Genomic DNA, 21,574 nt, shown 5'->3' with positions numbered 1-21,574 from the left:
ATCTTAGACAATTCTAAAAATTTATTTGACAACAAGATTAATATGTAATAGTAATTGGCATAATTAATTAATTAATATGCAGAAATTAGCCTCTGCCAGAAGGATATGGTGAAGCAGGAGGTGGTATAGAAACAATTCCTTCCATCATCAAGATCACTTGTTTCATTGTAGGCCTCAAAGCAAACTTAGTCTCCACACACAACAATCCGATCTTTGATAAGAGCTTGAATGTTTATATTTTGTTAGTGATTTAATTGGTCTATTTATGGAAAAATGTGCTTAAAGTGTGGAATTTGGATTATTTCTTTCATAAATACTATTTATGGGATCACGGGTGCATTTTGAGTGTTTTCAGGCTCAAACAGGTTGTTGAAGGGAAAAGAATGATGTTGATAGGATTTACAATGCAAAGGAACAAACGGCACAAGAATCAGGGTCAAAATGAGGAAGTTGTGGCACGTCGAAGATATTACAGAAAATCTGGAAATCCTTCATCATGAGTATGCTTTGATGTTTTTGTCATAACTTGAGCTGTAGAAATCGGAATTCAACGATTCTAGTGGCGTTGGAAAGCTTATTCAGAAAGCTACAATATTCATGTTGATGACTTGTGCAAATTATGAAGATTACGGATGCCTTGGACGTAAAGAATGATCACCATGGTGACCATTATTACCACCGCGGCGATGGGTCAGGGGTTTGTGTTAATTCACTACCCTAATCCGAATCTGAATGGGTTAAGTTTCTAATCTTTTTCCTAAACACAAAAAAAGAATCCCAGGGATATAAAAGAGAGTCTTTAAGAAAATAAAAGAGGGATTTTGGAGAGGAAGAAGACGGCTACCAAGTTAGAGGTCAAGATCCGAAGAGCTCTCGTTCACCAATTAGAGAAGTTTATCTTTTTCTTTCTTAGACTGATGTTATTGAATAGAATGATGGATTGTATTATTTTCATTATGAACTAATTCTCTTTTCTAGGGCTACAGATGTAGCCCAATTTATGAACATGTATTGATGTTGATGTTGATTCTGTATTGAGCATGAATTCCAAGTTTTACTATCGTGTGTAATGCTTTCAATTCTCAAGGGCCCGAGAGTTGAATGATATCATGGATTGGGTTGAGATCGAGAGATGAAACCTAATTTGCTTTAGGTAATAAAACCATAGATTGAGCGAACGCTAGAGATAGGTTACCGCAATCTGTGAGGCTTCGGGGAAATCCCATAGAACTTTATGATCTCTTAGCTCCTAAATCCAACTTAGAGATAACTTGGGTTGTTGCTTAAGGGTTAATTTGCTAATTGCTCGAGAGAAAGTTAGTGGAATATTAGGGGATTTGGCTTTTAGAATATGCTTAATTAGGTTAACAACAAATGTCAATACATAGGATTAAATTGGTGCGAAATCTATGCCCTAGATTTAGTCATATTGATTTTCACTCCAAAGTGTTTACAAATTCTGCCTTTATTTTAGTACTTAATTTTTAGTTTTTAGTTTATTTACTTTTTCATTAAATTCAATCTTAAATTTCAGTTTAATCAAATAGCAATACAATATAATAGTCCGGTACTTGGTAGGTAGTTCCCTTGGGATTCGACACTCGTTTACTTGAGTTTTACTACTTGCACGATTTCGTACAATTGCGAATAGCCTGCCAAGTTTTTGGCGCCGTTGCCGGGGAACTATTTTGTTTTACTAATATCAATACGAAGTATTGAATTGCTAATTTGATTTCTTTTTTATTTTATTTTTGTCTACTGAAATTTTTATTTGTGGTTGCTTTGTTTGTTGTTTTCAGCTAGAATCTGGAGAGTTTACGTTCGAGAGGTAGGGGTGATCTTAATCCACTAGATTTTGAGATCGAACGAACCACTAGACCATTGAGAAAGGAAACGAGGCAAGCTGAATCTGTAAGAGCTATGGCTAACACAGGATTTGTCAATCTGGATGTGCAAAATCAAGAGGTTGAGAATGAGCATATCGTCAGAGGAAATGCAATGGGTGGTGCAGAAGCAGTTCAGAGAGCATTGAAGGACTACTCTAGTCCTATTGTCGATGGTTTCTATTCAAGCATCAGGAGACCACCCGTTTAAGCAAACAATTTTGAGATTAAACTAGTAATTATCGGAATGATTCAGCAGTCGATCCAATTTGCTGGGTTACCTCATGATGATCCCAACCTGCATATCGCAAACTTTCTGGAGTTGTGCGACACATTCAAGCATAACGGAGTATCCGAGGATGCAATCAAACTAAGGCTTTTCCCATTTTCTCTTCGGGATAAAGCTAAGGCTTGGTTGATTTCATTACCATCTGGGAGCATCACGACGTGGAATGAGTTGGCTCAGGCGTTCCTCACTAAATACTTTCCACCTGCCAAGTCGGCCAAACTAAGGAGTGAGATTACCAACTTTTATCAACAGGATTTAGAATCATTGTATGTAGTGTGGGAAAGGTTTAAGGATCTCTTACGGAGGTGTCCACACCATGGTATACCAATCTGGTCACAAGTGCAAATGTTCTACCAAGGGTTGCTACCAACCATTCAAGCTATGATTGATGCGGCAAGTGGGGGAGCCTTGAACAATAAAACGCCAAAGGAAGCATACAATCTGATTGAGGTGATGGCGAACAATAACTATATGAGGACCCCGGAAAGAAATTCAACAAGGAGATCAGCGGGAGTGCACGAAGTTGACAGTTACACTACATTGGCTGCTTAACTAACGAGCATCCAGAAGCAATTAGGTAATGTGTTGAAGATAAATGCAATTGAATCTTCCTCTCTAACATGTGACCTTTATGCAGGAAATCATGCGTAGCACGATTGCCCAGAAGGAAATCAGTTTGCTCAGCCTAAACAAGCCAACTACGTCAACAATTTCCAAAGAGGGCAAGGGAATCCGTATTCCAATACGTATAATCCAGCATGGAGGAAACACCCGAATTTTTCATGGAGCAACAACAATGAGAAAAAACAAGCACCTGTTTTTCAACCTCAAGAGCAGAAATCAAACTTGGAAAATGCATTAACCAAGTTCATTGAGGAGACAAGCAAGAGGTTTGAGAAGACCGACGTCCTGGTTCAAAATCAATCTGCATCTATAAGGAACCTGGAGACTCAAATTGGGCAGATTCATAACATTTTAGCAGGAAGAGGTCAAGGGGTTTTTCCAAGTGATACAGAGAAAAATCCCAAGGAACAGGCACATGCAATCACCCTGAGGAATGGAAGAAGTTTGGAAAATTCAGAGGGTGAAAAACAGAGGATAGAACAAAACCTAAGGGATGAGCAAAAGAGCGATCGCCGCGGCGAAGAAGATGGTGGCCGCGGCGAGCATGAAGTTGCAGAGGATTCCATCAAGAGAAAGAACGATCGCCGTGGCGATGAATCTGGTGACCGCAGCGACCGTACAAATGCACAGAATAATCCTTCAAGCCAGGCAACCTTGCCGTATCCACAACGGTTGAAGAATCAGAAGCTCGACAAGCAATTCGGTAAGTTCATTGACATGTTTCGCAGTTTACATATTAATATTCCTTTTGTTGATATGCTTGAACAAATGCCAAAGTATGCGAAATTTTTGAAGGAGATCCTCATGCACAAGAGAAAATTCGAGGAACACGAGAAAGTCATGCTGACAGAGGAATTCAGTGCACTGATTCAAAAGAAACTACCACCTAAACTACGAGATCCAGGGAGTTTTACTATCCCTTGTATTATTGGTAGTTGTTATTTTGATAAAGTGCTATGCGATTTAGGAGCTAGTATTAACTTAATGCCGTTTTCCATTTACAGGAAGCTTGGATTGGGAGAAGTAAAGCCAACCACCGTGTCTCTCCAACTAGCTGATCGATCGATCACATATCCTAGGGGGGCAGTCGAAGATGTCTTGATTAAGGTAGATAAACTGATATTCCCAGTAGACTTCATAGTGCTAGATGTGGAGGAAGATAGAGAAATACCTTTAATTTTAGGGCGACCTTTTCTTGCCACGGGTAGAACATTGATAGATTTCCACCAAGGGAAATTGATCTTAAGGGTAGAAGATGAGCATGTAGAATTTGATGTTTTCAAGTCTATGAAGCGTCCGTCTGAGTTAGATTCATGTTTTAAGATTGATGTTCTCGACACCATAGTGGAGCAGAATTTTGAAGAGAACTACCTAATCCTACCTTTAGAGAATTGTTTGATGAATTCCAGAGACCAGGAGGATCAAGTGGATAGTGAAGAGATAAGGGAGTGTCTAAGATACTTGAAAGCGCTACCACCCTTAAGTCGTCCCAAGGCCAAATTGATCAAAGAAATTGGGGCTGTGGAGTCTCAGTCAACTTTACCAATCACAAAGGCGCCTACACTTGAGCTCAAGCAACTACCACCTCTTTAAGGTATGCATTTTTAGAAGAGGGTAAATTCTTTCCAGTTATTATTAATGCTTCTTTGAGTGTTGTAGAGGAAGAAAAGTTGCTGTGCATTTTGAGAAGGTACAAGAAGGCCATTGGATGGACAATTGCGGATATCAAAGGTATCAGTCCTTCAATCTGCATGCACAAGATCTTAATGGAGGAAAGTTTCAAGCCCACTGTCCAGCCACAGAGAAGATTGAATCCATTAATGCAAGAAGTGGTCAAGAAGGAGGTGTTGAAGCTTTTAGATGCAGGAATAATATACCCAATCTCGGATAGTGCATGAGTAAGTCCAGTCCAAGTGGTACCAAAGAAGGGAGGAATGACAGTGGTCCGAAATGACAACAACGAGCTGATTTAGACACGAACAGTCACGGGATGGAGAGTATGTATAGACTATCGCAAGCTAAATTCTGTGACTCGTAAGGACCATTTTCCATTGCCATTCATCGATCAAATGTTGGAGAGGTTAGCGGGCCATGAGTTCTACTGCTTCCTAGATGGATATTCAGGCTACAACCAAATTGGCATAGCACCGGAAGATCAAGAGAAGACGACTTTCACGTGCCCATATGGAACATTCGCCTATCGAAGAATGCCTTTTGGCTTGTGCAACGCTCTTGCAACTTTTCAACGTTGCATGATCTCGATTTTTTCTGATATGGTTGAAAAGTCCATTAAAGTTTTCATGGACGATTTTTCTGTTTTTGGGAACTCTTTTGATGATTGTTTAACCAACTTGTCTAATATCTTGCAGAGATGTGTTGACACTAACTTGGTGCTCAATTGGGAAAAATGCCATTTCATGGTACGAGATGGGATCGTGTTGGGTCATCGGATATCAGCAAACGGCATTGAGGTGGATCGAGCGAAGATTGAAGTTATTGAGAAACTACCACCCCCAAATTCAGTGAAGGCTGTCAGAAGCTTCCTTGGTCACGCGGGCTTTTATAAGAGATTCATACAGGATTTTTCTAAAATCTCTAAACCTCTTTGTGATTTATTAGCTAAGGATGTTCCTTTTAAATTCAGTCAAGAGTGTTTAGATGCATTTAAGTGCTTAAAAGGAAAATTAATTTCTGCTCCTATTATTGTTGCGCCCGATTGGGAACTACCTTTTGAACTCATGTGTGATGCGAGCGATTATGCTTTAGGGGCTGTTTTAGGGTAGCGAAAAGGTAAGGTCTTGCATGTGATTTATTATGCCAGTAAGACTTTAACGGGACCACAGCTGAATTATGCCACTACTGAGAAAGAATTTTTAGCAGTAGTATTTTCTATTGATAAGTTTCATTCTTATTGGCTAGGTACCAAGGTCATCGTGTACACAGACCATGCTGCATTGAAGTAACTCCTAGCAAAACGGGACTCCAAGCCAAGATTATTGCGATGGGTATTGCTCCTACAGGAATTCGACTTGGAGATCAAGGACAAGAAAGGAACAGAAAATCAAGTGGCTGATCATTTATCCCGATTGGAGTCTATTGAATAAGTTCGATAGGAAGAAGAGCCAATCAACGAATACTTCCCGGATGAGCAATTGTTTGCTATTCAAGAAGGACCATGGTTCGCGGACATTGTTAACTACTTGGCGTGAAAGGTTATGCCCCCTGGAATGAACTCCCAGAGACGAAAGAAATTTTTTGCAGATTTAAAGTATTACTTCTGGGATGATCCATTTTTGTACAAGCATTGCGCTGATCAGATGATAAGACGATGTGTGCCAGAGGAAGAGATGACGAACATACTTCGTCACTGTCACTCAATGGAAGTTGGTGGTCATTTCGGTTCGACAAAGACCGCCGCGAAAGTTCTTCAATCAGGATTTTTCTGGCCTACTCTTTTTAAAGATGCTTTTCATTTTGTGATGAGTTGTGATGAGTGTCAACGGGTTGGGAATATTTCTAGGAGAAATGCCATGCCTTTAAATAATATCCTAGAAGTCGAATTGTTTGATGTTTGGGGAATAGATTTTATGGGTTCTTTTCATCTTCGTTTTCTAACCGTTTCATTTTGGTTGCTGTAGATTATGTGTTGAAGTGGGTGGAAGCTGCCGCGTTGCCAACAAACGATGCTCATGTCGTTATCAAGTTCGTAAAGAAGAATATCTTTTCAAGGTTTGGCACGCCAAGAGCTATTATCAGTGATGGTGGTTCTCACTTTTGCAATCGTCAATTCACAGCATTGTTGAGCAAGTATGGAGTTACACATCAAGTTACAACCCCATACCACCCGCAAACCAGCAGAGAAGTCAAAGTTTCGAACAGGGAGCTGAAACGAATCCTGGAGAAGACAGTGAACACCTCTCAGAAAGATTGGGCAACTAAGCATGATGATGCACTATGGGCGTATAGGACGGCATTCAAAACACCAATCAGAATGTCGCCCTATAGGATGGTTTACGGAAAAGCTTGTCACTTGCTAGTGGAGTTGGAGTATAGGTCATATTGGGTAGTGAAGTTTCTGAATTTTGATATAAAAGCTGCTAGAGCGAAACGTTTGCTGCAACTTAATGAGATGGAAGAGTTTCGCAATGATGCGTATGAGAATTTCTGGATTTACAAAGAAAAGACTAAGCAGTGGCATGACAAACACATTGTGAACAAGGAATTCAAGGAGGGTGATAAGGTGCTGTTGTTCAACTCGAGACTACGACTTTTTCTAGGAAAATTGTGCTCAAGATGGTCTGGTCCGTTCATCATTCATCACGTGTTTCCGCATGGGGCGATAGAGCTTCACCACCCGATGAAGGGAACATTCAAAGTCAGCGGGCAAAGATTGAAACCTTATATTGAGAATGGAAATGCCGACGAGAGGGTTTCAATTCTTCTTCAGAATTCGAATTGACGACAGAAAAGGAGTCGAGCTTAAGACTTTAAACAAGCGCTTTTTGGGAGGCAACCCAAATTTTCGATTCCGTTTGTGTTTTATTTTATGTTTGTTTATTTAGTGCATTTTTAGTTAGTAAGTTTTATTTTTATTTTTGTGTGTTATCATGTTGCAATTGTTAGTTTATTGATTCAGAATTTCAGACTGTTTTTCAGGTGAGTGACAAAACAAATGCAAGGAATTTTTTCTGGAAGACTGATCATGCTCGCCGCGGCTATACATTTCATCGCTGTAGCGAGCGTGACTTACGCGCACGGCGGACGACATCTGAAATTAACCATGCTCACCGTGGCGATGATTTCCATCGCTGCAGCGAGCGTGACTTACAGTAATGTTGTGATGATAACAGCGATCGCCGCGGTGACTCATACTATCGCTGCAGCGATCGCACCAGGAAACATAATACTACGTTTAAATCAGCAGTTTTCTTCTTCTATTTTCATCACTTTTCATTACAAGCCTCTCTCCTTCACAGTTGCTCTCCACAAATTTTTGATTCAAATCATTCCTTTTCCTTACTCCATTGATCACTAACACATTCCTCCTTCCATCCCATTTCGCAGATTAAAGAAACAAGAGGAGAAATTGTGAAAAATCAAGGTTAGGGTTTCAAAAGAGATTTGGGGATTTTTGAAATTTCATCTAATCCATTTCAATTCAAGGCGTATTTGGACAGAACAAGTTTCAAGTAAGTGTTTCTCAACCATTTTGCATTGAAATTTTGAGTGTGGAAGGGTGGAATCCATTGATCTGAGTTGTGTGGAAGTGTGGATGGTTGTGAATATTGCTAGAGATTTGGTGATTTTCGTGGGAGTGTTTATCTCTGTGATTGTGTTTGATTGAAGAAGGGCAGTTGCTATTTTTGGGAGTGAGTTAATTTTCGTTGAGCAATGTTAGTATTCTGACTGAGTATTTGGGGTTGAGTTTGACATAGTGATAATGGCACCCAAAAGAAAGCCTGGAAGTGATAGGAGAGAAAAAGGTAAAGGGCAGGCCGCCAGTGATACCCGGTTTGTTAGTTAGGCTACTCAGGAAAGGTATGAAAATTTTGCAAAGCAACCTGGGTGATTTATTGAAGAAAGAGGGCTAGTGTTTACAGAAGCTTGCGAGGGAATAACTGATGTGATTCAAGCTCTAGGTTGGGAAAATTTTTGCAAAGAGCCTCCGGCGCCGGCTGTTGCCTCTGTGGTAAAGGAGTTTTATGCCAACGCTCCTGATAGCGTTGACGGAAGGACAATGGTAAGAGGTAAAGACATCGTGTTTAGTGCAGCGGCAATCAATGAATTTTATGGGCTTCCGCAAGTTGAGTTCGATGATGATGCATATGCCGCATTCAAGCAACAAGTGGATTTTGACGTAGTAATAAACTTGTTGTCTGAAGGGAGAGCTACATGGTTTATTGCGGCTGGGGAGCACATCCGTTTTGAAAGTAAGTTCTTGGACTCAATTTCGTGCATGTGGTTATATTTTGTCTGCTCTCGATTGATGCCATCCAAGCACATGAGCACTATTAGTAAAGCTAGGGCGATCCTAATGTATGCTATCCGCCAGAAGATGAGGATGAATGTGGGTGAAATTATTTTTCATGAGATTACCCATTCGGCAAAGTGTACCAAGACGGGATTTTATTTTCCTCACCTGATCACTGCATTATGTACACAAGCGGAAGTGCCATTGAACGCTGAAGAGGTTTTTATTTCGCAAGGAGTGTGTTTTACAGTGCAGTTTCTGTAAAATCTAACCAGTGGGGGCAGAGTAGAGGTACCCAGGACCAAGGCATCTTCATCATCGAAGCTTTCCCAAAAGGATCAATTGTTGAAGCTCAATGAAGATGTCAAAAAGTTGAAGCAGCAACAGAATCGTCAAGAGGCCTGGATGACATGGATGAGTGGGCAAATGAGGATGCAACATGAGATGCAAAGATTGCAACTTGCTCATGCTGGGATAGAAGCACCGGGGTGTGAATGGACCGATTTTGTGTACCCGATGGATGAGGAGCACGGTGATGCTCCTGAGGAGGATTCTAAGGACAGTATGGAGGAGTAGATTTTCATTAACGTTGTCCATGCAGTTTGTTTTGGTCGATTTTATTTTTCTGTTTTGATGTACTTTTATTATGACTACTTTCTGTACTCTGAGTCTTTGTGAACTTTTCGTATAGTTTTTTGTTTGTTTTCGTTTTGTTTGTATGTGTTCATGCTCTTGTTATTTACTCTTGTATTCTGCATAATTGTGATGGCCGACACGGTCTGTTTAGTGGTTTTTTTGTTTTGATAGAACGACTGGTGTATACGATTGGATGGCTTTATCTTGTAGAGGAATGCGGTAACGTTTTCTTTCTTTTATTCTTACGCTTAACATTGGGGACAATGTTGATTTTACTGGTTGGGGGTAGGAATTTAAGAAACTTAAATTGAGTAGAATTTGTTTTTGTATGGATTTAGAGAGCAATTTTTTTTTTATTTATTCTTTCATTTTAGGTTATGAGTTTTATTTTTGTCTCTTGGATGAAGTCATATGTCTATGATAGGAATGTGAGTGCAATAACATAGAACTAATGGAGGACATTAATTTTTATCTTTGCTTACGGATGTGTGTGAATATTAATGACATGAAGTTGGGACCCTAGTGAACTGTGGATTGAAAGTGGTTCAATCACCTACTTAGAGACGTGTTATGTATGAAGTTTTCATGAACTTTATTGGGATTTCAACAAACTCTAGAACTCATTTGATAATCACTCAAGGCGAAATCCTAGAGTTCACATCATTTAGGAAATGATTTAGGCTGTTTTTGGACCGATTGAGCCTTTCAAGCCAACCCTTGTTGTTGTCATCGCTAGTTAGCCCATTGAGCCCTTTAAACACAATTTAGCTTTGTTTTTCGTTCTTTGAACTTAATGTCTACCCTATCCTGATTTTTAACCTAAAACATAGTTCTAACCATTTTATCATTAAGAGACTTTATTGTTCTTCAAGCTTATTATGAGTTTTGGTAGAAAGTGTGGTTGTCACAACCCATGCGTGCGAAGAAATTGGTTAGGGGTTGTGGAGTGTTGGTAAAAATCAGTGGGGATGTGCATGTGTGCATGTTTCAGCTTTCTTATTGATTCAACAAAAAAAAAAAAAAATCTTTGCCTAGTTTAAGGGTATTTCGGCTGGAAACCAGAACCCGCTTTAAAAACTGTCTAGCAGTACTTGGCAATCTCTGGTATAACAGCGCCACGTACACCTTAGATGCATCTCCCTCGCCGTATTTATGGTATGAAAAAAAAAAATTTAAGTTTGAGGGTTGTAAATTAGTGGACACACTGGTTGGTGGTTGAGAAGAAGTGGAGTTTGACTTGATTTTGGAGTTGTATGAGGAAAATTGAGTCTCTTACTTTGTTTTCCATATCATTTTCTTGGAACCCATACCCTGGCCTAAAGTTACAACCTTTACAAAGACCTATTGATCCTAGGTGATGTGAAATTCTACATTAGTGGAGAGTGATGTGAAAAGTGAGTCTATGGAGTTTGATTCCATGATTCACATATAAGTCATAACCCGGATACTGAGATCAAAATTTTGTTCATGAATGTCGCGCATAACACCATCCGAGTTTGTAGACTAATGGTTTGTGGTTTTATGTATTTTCTAGGGTTGATAATGAAAATGAAATTGATGTTTGCATTGTCTGTGAGTTTTAGGTGATTTTTAATTATTCTATTTGTTTTGTATATATGCAATTTTTGAGACAACTTTATGAATTGATCCAAGACTTTTTGTTAGTGTGTTCTTGTTATGTTTATGTTTTTGTTACTTTTGGAGTTTAGGATAAGTTTAGTGTGGATGTTTGTGGGTATCATCGCTGGAAACCCTCACGAGACTACAACTCGTCCAACTAGGGCCACCTAGGGGTTTAAAGGCTTGTTGCATATGCTAAATGCAATCGTGTCAATCTACGAAAGTGATTTAGGTAGATTGAGGTTTTGAATTAGTTGTTTTCTGTTCAAGCTTAGAGACTTGTTTTATCGCTTATTTTGCTAGGGACTAGCAAAAAGCTGGTTGGGGGTTGTGATAAGAGCTTAAATGTTTATATTTTGTTAGTGATTTAATTGGTCTATTTATGGAAAAATGTGCTTAAAGTGTGGAATTTGGATTATTTCTTTTATAAATACTAGTTATGGGATCACGGGTGTATTTTGAGTGTTTTCAGGCTCAACCAGGTTGTTGAAGGGAAAAGAACGATGTTGATAGGATTTACAATGCAAAGGAACAAACGGCACAAGAATCAGGGTCAAAATGAGGAAGTTGTGGCACGTCGAAGATATTACAGAAAATCTGGAAATCCTTCATCATGAGTATGCTTTGATGTTTCTGTCATAACTTGAGCTGTAGAAATCAGAATTCAACGATTCTAGTGGCGTTGGAAAGCTTATTCAGAGAGCTACAATGTTCATGTTGATGACTTGTGCAAATTCTGAAGATTACAGATGCCTTGGACGTAAAGAATGATCACCATGGTGACCATTATTACCGCCGCGGCGATGGGTCACGGGTTTGTGTTAATTCACTACCCTAATCCGAATCTGAATGGGTTAAGTTTCTAATCTTTTTCCTAAGCACAAAAAAAGAATCCCAGGGATATAAAAGAGAGTCTTTAAGAAATTAAAAGAGGGATTTTGGAGAAGAAGAAGACGGCTACCAAGTTAGAGATCAGGATCCGAAGAGCTCTCGTTCACCGATTAGAGAAGTTTATCTTTTTCTTTCTTAGACTGATGTTATTGAATAGAATGATGGATTGTATTGTTTTCATTATGAACTAATTCTATTTTCTAGGGCTACAGATGTAGCCCAATTTATGAACATGTATTGATGTTGATGTTGATTCTGTATTGAGCATGAATTCTAAGTTTTATTATCGTGTGTAATGCTTTCAATTCTTAAGGGCCTGAGAGTTGAATGATATCATGGATTGGGTTGAGATCGAGAGATGAAACCTAATTTGCTTTAGGTAATAAAACCATAGATTGAGCGAATGCTAGAGATAGGTTACAGCGATCTATGAGGCTTCGGGGAAATCCCATAGAACTTAATGATCTCTTAGCTCCTAAATCCAACTTAGAGATAACTTGGGTTGTTGCTTAAGTGTTAATTTGCTAATTGCTCGAGAGAGAGTTAGTGGAATATTAGGGGATTTGGCTTTTAGAATACGCTTAATTAGGTTAACAACAAATGTCAATACATAGGATTAAATTGGTGTGAAATATATGCCCTAGATTTAGTCATATTGATTTTTACTCCAAAGTGTTTACAAATTCTGCCTTTATTTTAGTACTTAATTTTTAGTTTTTAGTTTTTAGTTTATTTACTTTTTCATTAAATTCAATCTTAAATTTCAGTTTAATCAAATAGCAATAGAATATAATAGTCTGGTACTTGGTAGGTAGTTCCCTTGGGATTCGACACTCGTTTACTCGAGTTTTACTACTTGCACGATTTCGTACACTTGTGAATAGCCTGTCAATCTTCACTAATTTTTCCGCTTCCTCCATGTCTAAACCTTCTTCATTCACAAGTTTTCTGAGCTCTCCAGCCTCGTAGCAATGATAAACCTAATCCATCAGTATGATTTCTTCATCTTTAAGAGATATGTCCATGTTCTTTCTACAGCAAATGATTTCAAGCAACATTACTCCAAAGCTATAAACATTTGCTTTTACTGTAATCGGAGTGTTGTTCTTGTGCCATTCTGGTGCTGCATACCCTCTTGTCCCTCTTGCCATCGTGTATGTTCTCGTTTGATCAGGCTTCAACAGTTTTGACAATCCGAAATCTGATATTTTGGCATTCCAAGAGTCATCCATCAGAATATTGTGAGGCTTTATGTCGCAATGGATGATTCTGGTTTCGCATTCTTCGGGCAGATAATGAAGCCCTTTTGCAATCTCGAGGGAAATCCTTCGTCTTTCACTCCAACTCGGGAGTTTCTTCGCCTTAAAAAGAAGGTTTCCTAACGAACCATTCTTCATATATTCATACACAAGAAGCCTGTTCTTTCCTTCACTGCAAAATCCAATCAAATGAACCAAGTACTTGTGGTGAGTTCTTCCACTTATCTTCACCTCATTTCGGAACTCACGCTCTCCAGCTTCCACCATCTTCTGCAGCTTCTTCACCGCAATTTCCTTCTCACCATTCATCATCAATGAACCCTTGAAAACTCTCCCTGACGCCCCCCTCCCAATCTCTTCCTTGAAATTTTCTGTGGCCACAACAAGCTGGTTATAGCTAAATGATTTCAAACTGGTTTCTTCCATCACACCAGTTGAATTTTCTTGAGTACTTGAGATGATCCTGAAGCTCCAAATTCGATTCGAGTAAATGAGATACCCAATTGAAATGAAAACTATCAGGGAGAAAGCCATGAGCACAACACCAACAATTACAAATTCCTTTCCAACCTTTTTGATCATCTTACTATCATCACTGAAGTCATTTCTCCTTGTCGATGGATTGCCGCCACCGATTCTGTTCTTGATCAGAGTTTTAGTAACACTTCTACTAATTTTCATTCCATATCTCAATGGTAGCTTGTTCTTAAAAGCACAATTGGTTCCTACACTCAGCTACCACGCAACTGCAATCCTTCAAACAAGCTTCTTTACATGCTTCTTCACTTACAGAATCCATGACATCAAATTCACTGCGTTCCCAATAAGTGTGTTCTAGAGAAGAAATGTAATATTCTTCGCTGTTTTTCTTGCTCTCAGAGCAATCATTTTCCATGGTGAAGTTCAGCAGGCAGCCTTTTAGAGGCTGCTTAACATCAACAAAATCGAACCCCGGTGGACATAAGCAAGCAATATCCGCGCCAACGAGGGCACAGTAGCTTTTCAAGCCACAAGCGCCTTTCACCTTACAACGATCTTCGTCAAGGAGCATTTCCCACAAAGTCTTGGAGTTCAAGCTCCCATTAGTCCCTATTTGATGCTGATAGAGTCTCAGAATACCATCGACATCAAACGTGGCGCGATACAATATAGTAACATTAACTGAATTTCCACCTTCGGTTAAATTCTTCACATCGGATCCAGTGGATGCATTTCGAAGATACAAACGGCCGTCGTGTTCTAAATTTAGTGACACATTTCTTCCTGCACGAGGAGCATTTGATGTCCAGTAGACATATTTGCCTTTCGGAATACTTTCCACTGGAAATGCATAGAGATTTCCATCTTTTTGGATAGACAGTTTAAACTTTCCAATGGACTGATTGGTTTTGTATACACTAGAATAAAGAAAGCTACCTTGAACTAGCTTTTGTCCCACCAAAAGAGTATCTGTGGGATGATCAAAACTGTTCCATACAAGTTCCGAATTCGAGTCATACAGCGCGAAGTTACCCGAATCGAGCATGGAAGCATACGATGCTTTCGGGTTGCTTTCAACTATCACCTGGACTTCCCCGGTTGCGGTACGAAGAAGGAGCTTTCCATCCATGGAGAAAGCCAAAGTTGTACCGGATGAGACCTCAGGGTACTTTCTTCGTGCACTCCATACAATTGTGTTTGTTGGAATGCCAACAAGCCATATGCCGACCCTGAAGCCATTGCCGGAAGGGTAAAATCCAAAAGCGAAATGGCCGGAAGGAGAAGGCCAGAAGCTTATAGTTGAAGAATTTGTGCAAAGAGTTGAGCCTATGGTAATGTCGGATTGAGAAGATTGAGCTCTTGATGTTGAGAATAGATAAATAAGTAAAAGAAGGACGAACATTGTTTAAGCTTTAAATTTTGTTCATTTTTTAAAACAATAAGGAATCAGATTTTGTACATAATGAGTAGAATTAACAAAGCTTCAACTTAATTTCTTCTCCTATACTGCTTGTAAATTGCTAAGTGACTTCCTAGCTAGAAAAATTTGGGGGTTTATAGCATGTTGAATTTTGGCATAAATCAAAGGTGAATAAAGTCCAACAAATCGGCCGGTCCACGTTAACACTATAACTTATTATTTAGACTACTAATGTGCCCCTACACGAAAATCTTAGACAAATAATAAATTTAATAAATCTCATTATTTGTATATGTTAATTATTGTTATATATAAATAATACATAGAAGTACTAATTGGTTGCATAAATCATTACAACTTTGTTGTATCTACATAAAATTTATTGAGTAATACTACAAATACAAATTTTCATACAACATTTAACATTTATCATACAACATGATGTAGTAGATGATGATTGGTTGAAAGTTTATTTTTAATTTAAAATCAGTCAATCATCTTTTGTCATATCATATTGTATGAAAAATATCGTATAAAAATGTTTTATATGTAGTATTATACAAATTTATTATATATGTATACAAGTATATATATATATATATATTCATTTTTAATGTGTCTATGGAAATCAAATATTGTTCTTTGTTGATGTCTGTGTTTTAAAATCTTGTTAGATAGTTTTAGTAAATAGTTTATACCGACCAAAATTGTGGACGCAATTCTAACTCTAAAAAAAAGGGTAGAATGGTCATTGCAAATGTAATAGTGCATGCAACCAAAATTGTGGGGTTAATTTACTTTGTAAAATCTTGGTCTACGTCAATGGTGCTATGGTTTGTAATTTCCACATACCTAATAATAATTCAAAGAAGGCAGTATTTGTCAAGTCCGCAAAGAGGTGATTTTAGATAAATCAATAGTCAAAGTTAGTGTTGATTTATAACCACAATTAACATGCAATTTCTTTTTCTCCAATTTTCTCTTTAAGTGCACCGAAAGTAGGCTTGTTATTTGGTAGAAGAAATTTCATTTATGTTTACACTTCAAATTTAGTGTTTTAGCAAATTATCTCCATGTATGTATTGACTTGACAAACACAAAATAAGGGTTTTGGAACTTGGTTATTAAATTAATTTTGTCGATCCAAAATTTCATAAATATTTTGTTTAATGTCATTATACTTTTATTTTTAATTTTTTGATAGATATTCCATAATTAGTTCTTCCATTGAATGGAAATCAATTAATCCAAGAGTGTGGAATATTCAATAAATATGAAAGAATGGTATATCAATAAAAAAAAAAAAAAAAATGATGCCATGTCATTTTGCATAAAAAATGTTTACTTAATTTCTATATATATAACTTTCTATAATATATATTCTTTCTTCTTATCTTTTGAATTCAAACATATGGGATTTAAGATGTATTGAGAGGTACATGTAACAAATTTTTTGTTTTTGTTTCTTTGATGATCGGATATTCGGGTCAGCTTGTGCACCTCGGTTTGTGTGCACCTTAACTAATTACTAGAGTTTATCGAACATCTTACTAGTGTAATGTTTTCAAGCAAACTACAAATATGATAAGTGACCCAAAGATGATTCGAACTTAAGAAGTCAATAAAAAATATAAACCTTCTTAATCATCCGATTAATCCTTTAAGGTTTATATGTACCAAATTTGCTTGGTCTCATAAGAGATGTTAATGGCGACAGTGAAAGGTTTTGCGTCCATTAGACTGTAGAATTAATAGTGCCTTTATTTGAAATTTTAGAAGACTTGATAAAGTAAAAGTCTTCCCCGTGGTTTTATAAGCATTAAAATATGGGTGACAAATATTTGACGTGATTTATGTCTCTCTAATCAATTAAGTCTTGTCATATATAATATAATTTGAATAACCTTATCAAAAAAAAAAATTAATTCGCATAACCTTATTATAATTCTTATTTTTTATTTTGGGAATAAGATTTCAAATAAAAATATTAAATAGGGCAAAATAAAAATTGGAAGAACAAATGTGTACTTTTTTAACATATACATATCTATCAAAACTCTAATTCTCTCACACAATTGGACTCATTGAGTTTACACTGAAACTTTGATTGAAAAAAATATGTTATGCCTGAAAAAGTAGGGTTGACGCCGAGCCTTGTCAGCATGGACAGTCAGAGCTTAAGTAGATTCTGCTACCATTCAGACGCAGCCACGTCGCATGCTGACGTGAGCGGCATGCTCCTGCCAGTGCAGTGGGTGTGCGCTAGATTGGTGAAAGGCTGGAGACATTCCACGTGTCCAATCCCTGCACAAATTGAGGAAANGGACACTTGAGGGATTGCTCTTGTGGCCTTGTTGAGGATGGTTTGCGGTTGTTTTCAGGGTTTTGGTTATCTTCTTTGTTGGAAACGGATGATGATTTCGCCAGAATATTATCAGGCGACATCATGGGTGGGTTGTTTGGAGAGAATTGAATGGGGAAAGTAGAAAAAGGAGAACTAAATAGTGGAGTTGGGTTGGGGAAGTTGTTGTTGTTTTTCAGTTTCCTTTTGCAGAGGCAAAGATACTCAATTGAATAGTTTCATGCATGAGTTTGGAGAAGTGGAGGATGTTGATGGGGTCTTGTGATATTCATCAAAGAGAGGTTTGGAATTTAGAAAATATATGAGATCTAATGGGAATAAATAAAGCTGATGGAAAGAAAGAAAGGGAGAAAGAAAGAAAGAGAGAGAGAGAGAGAGAGAGCAGATCCCACTTGAGTAAAAGGAGTCGGTCTCTCTCTCTATATTTATAGATAAAAAGAAAGAGAGATAATACAGACAAATTAAAAAAAGCAGATAATCTGAAACTGATCCGGCGCAAATGCATTAGAGATATATAGAACTACAGTAATCTAACAATGGAAATAGGCTTTAACTCTTTACGGGTTCATGATTTATTGGGAAAAATATAGACGTAATTAAGGTTTTAATTTTAATTCAAAAGAGATAAGAGTACTAGAAAATTTATTAATCATTTCATTACTATATTTGCTTCATCTGTTTTCTTCATTTAATCAGATTATGATTTTTTTTTTTATATTTTATAACATAAATTCCTTATTATTAATGATTTTGAAATTGTTAATTCAAACTATTGTATTGTTTGAACCAATTGATAAAAAGTTTTTATAAATTTTGTGAATAATCTAGCTAGCATTTTTCTTTTTATTATCAATTTAGTTGTAATTATAATAGATAAATTTTTTAATGAAGATTATATAATGAGGCTTTACATTGACTTATGACAACTGGAAGTTGATCCTACTTTATACTTTTTCATTAGTGTCGTTTTTTCCTCTTTCGTCTTTGATAAATTGCTTTTTCATATTATTATATAGCTCAAAGATATAGTGAGTCATATGCATGTGGATGAGCTTAAGTAATCCTAAGAATTGGAGATGGAGATTGCCTGGTATATGCATGGAAAGGAAGATGACGATGGATCACAAGCATAAAAGGTTGTATGTGATCAGGTTTAATTCTACCTATACTCTTTCCAATTCCTTAGCTACTTTAATTATATATGAGTAAACGGTATTTTCTCACCCAAGGTTTGGCGATTCTTCAAGTTTCTACCCCTGGTTTCATAAATTGCAAATTCTCGCCCTTTAATTAACACCATTACTTTTCTCTCAAAATAACTCCCACATCTTAAATTTCTCTCAAATAACCCCTAGAGGAGATCCTGGTCAAGTCAAAAATTCGACCTGATTCTGGCACGATTGGACCTCCCCGACACCACCATCAGCATCCCCTTATTCTCCTCACCAAACCCCCTGACTTTTCCACTCGATTGCACATTAGCGAGGTGACAAAATTTGGCTGAAAAGACGTGACAAAATGCGAAAACCTAAGGGAGAGGCAGCGGCGATCGGCGGGCAATTGCAATTGGCGATGTTGGAGGTTTTGTTGGGGGGAAGCCGATGATACTATTGGTGGTGTTGGGGGTGGTTTCCAGTACTGGGACCTGTCGAAATTTGGATGAAATGCTAACTGAAACTAAGAGCGGTGGTCAGCGATTGGGGGGTTCAATCAGGCAGAGAGGTTAGGGGTTTTGATGTGGGGGTTGAAGGGATTGCAATGATGATGTCGGGAGGGGTCGATTGTGCCAGAAATGGGCTAGAATGACCTGAAATCACCGGTGGGGTGAATTTGAGAAGTGAAAGATTATTTTGAATTTTTTAATCATTGAAATGACCATTTTACCCTTTTAATTGTTAGATTAAATAGTTTTCTATTAATTTAAAGGTGAGAATATGCAATTTATGAAACTAGAGGTGAGAACATAGATTCGTCAAACCTTGGGTGGGAAAATGTCGTTTACTCATTATATATTTATCACTCCACACCACACCCACTCGACAAAACTATTAATTAAAGTCTATGACTACTGCAATAATACAGTTTAATTAATAGAAATAGGATCACAAATTTAACCGGAATATACTCCTAAATAATTTGCCAATTATCAATGCTTTAGTAAAGTGGTTAACTATCAAACATTCATTAAAAACAATTCTTTTCAAAATTCTTATGTCCAACAGTTTATATATGGATTTTACAGAAAAAGTGAGTTGAAAAAAAAAAAGTTTCTGCCCCAATTTCCTATAAGTGGTAAAGGTAATATTATTTATGTAGTGAAATGGGTGTATGAATGTATTAAGGGGTTGTTTAGATCGGGGATAAATAAGATAACAGGGGTAATATTAGTTTATTTTATAAGATTCTTGTGTTTGGTTTTTAAGTAATAAAATATTATGGTAATCTTTTATTGCAAATAGTGGTTACTGTTGGTAATGTGAAGGGTAATCTTATTACCTTGCTAGGGAGTGTTATTAAAACATTACCGGGGTAATATGATTTTTCTTCCCGTTCTACCCTTAATTAAAACAATTTCGGACACAATTGCCCTCAAATGTTTACTAAATAACAATTACACAGCCCCCCTACATTTGAGAAATTAGCTAAAACACCCTAACCATAAAAAAGTTTAAAAGTTAACAAAATATCACCAACCACCCAAGACCACTGCCGGCGTTAGTCACCGTAATGGTGCACTACCAGCAGGATCTAGCCAGTCATACGTCGGTAAGACCTTTTCCGATCCACGGTCAGATCTGAGGTTTCTATGGCGGTTTCACGGCCAAAGATGTGGTCGTGAAATGACCATAGATTTGGTTGTGAAAAAGCCACATCTTTGGCCATGACATTTCACGACCAAAGATCTAGCATTTTCACAGCCAAATATGTGGCCTTGAAATGGCCATGGATCTGGCCGTTTTCCACAAATCCATGACCATTTCCGACTTTGCTTGCTCACTGCCAGCCATATACGACCAATCGTGTGCCATTCCAGCGATTGCCAGCGGCGGCGACTGGCTGCCGTAGTAGCTTGGGGTGGATGGGGGTGATTTTGCTGTAAATTAAAGTTTTATATAGCTGAGGTGTTTTAACAAAATTTCAAATGTAATGGGTTAAAAGTGATTCAACAAATAATAATAAAAAATATTATTTTATTAATATTTAAAAATTAGGACAATTTAGTAATCTATATAACATACTCATCTATTTATCTTCCCAACCAAATATATTATTCATTAATTTATTCTAACTAACCAAACATATTTTCTAAACATTTTCAATAATTTTCAAGGTGATCTTTCTTTCCGTTAATATTTTTTTCTTATAATAAAACATTATATTATTCAAATGTCACCTAAGAGATAAAGCAATAACAGTGATAGATCGAAGTTGGGTGGGTGGGTTGTGGGTGTGCGGGAGAATAGCAGATAGGTGGGGTTGAAGATGAAGAATTGAGTCAGTGAAGCTCTTCTTCTTCTTCATCAGCCCTCTTCCTGCCCGACACTGCAGCAATGGACGTCTGCCACGCTCATCCCCCTTGTCTATTCCTTCCCATGTAATGTCCCTTTTGAACCCATTCTTACTTTTAACCAACAAAAACTTACACCTCTCTTTGTATATCTAATCTCAACTTCATTACTATAATTTAATGCATCTTTAGCCCACCAATCTACAAGCTTTTAGCATATTGAATGTGGGTTCCTGTTAAAAGGGCGCACCAGCTGCATATATTAATAATAAATAACAGAGATTTATGATAAAAACCTTTTTGCCATCGATTTGTCCTCAGAAGGAGACCAGTAACTAAAAGAATGTGCTACAAATTAAATGATATGAACCTTTTAATTAGGCATCAATATGTTTTCATTCATTAATGAGAGGCTTATTGAATTCACTCAATTAAATTGTAGTCAGAGACCCATACATACCTTCTCTCAAAGTAGCTGGTCCTTGACTTTTTTTTTTTTTTTTTTTTTTAATATAATGAGAATTGAGTCAGCCCAAGGAGCAGAAGGATGAAAGTACAATTCTGAAGACACTAACATAAAACTGCAAAAGATACCTTTCTCGCCAGATTTAAAACTGGATTTTTGATGTTC

At 37.5% G+C, this 21,574-nt stretch overlaps 1 protein-coding gene and 1 non-coding gene across 2 annotated transcripts; both read right to left on the bottom strand.

The window, feature by feature from the left end:
* Positions 1–85: 85 nt before the first annotated feature.
* Positions 86–15,055, bottom strand: LOC116145258 (G-type lectin S-receptor-like serine/threonine-protein kinase LECRK3). The gene is given in 3 exon segments (XM_031430700.1): positions 86–223; positions 12,814–13,884; positions 13,886–15,055. Coding segments are annotated over 3 exon segments (2,379 nt in total).
* On the bottom strand, positions 2,389–2,495 carry LOC116145728. The gene has a single exon (XR_004130421.1). It is a non-coding gene; the product is annotated as a small nucleolar RNA R71 (small nucleolar RNA).
* Positions 15,056–21,574: the final 6,519 nt, after the last annotated feature.

Source organism: Pistacia vera, unplaced genomic scaffold (genome assembly GCF_008641045.1).
Source record: "Pistacia vera cultivar Batoury unplaced genomic scaffold, PisVer_v2 Contig1144, whole genome shotgun sequence".
Taxonomy (NCBI): Eukaryota; Viridiplantae; Streptophyta; class Magnoliopsida; order Sapindales; family Anacardiaceae; genus Pistacia; species Pistacia vera.
The sequence above is the reverse complement of the archived record's forward strand: the minus strand, read 5'-3'. Positions and strand labels throughout refer to the sequence as shown.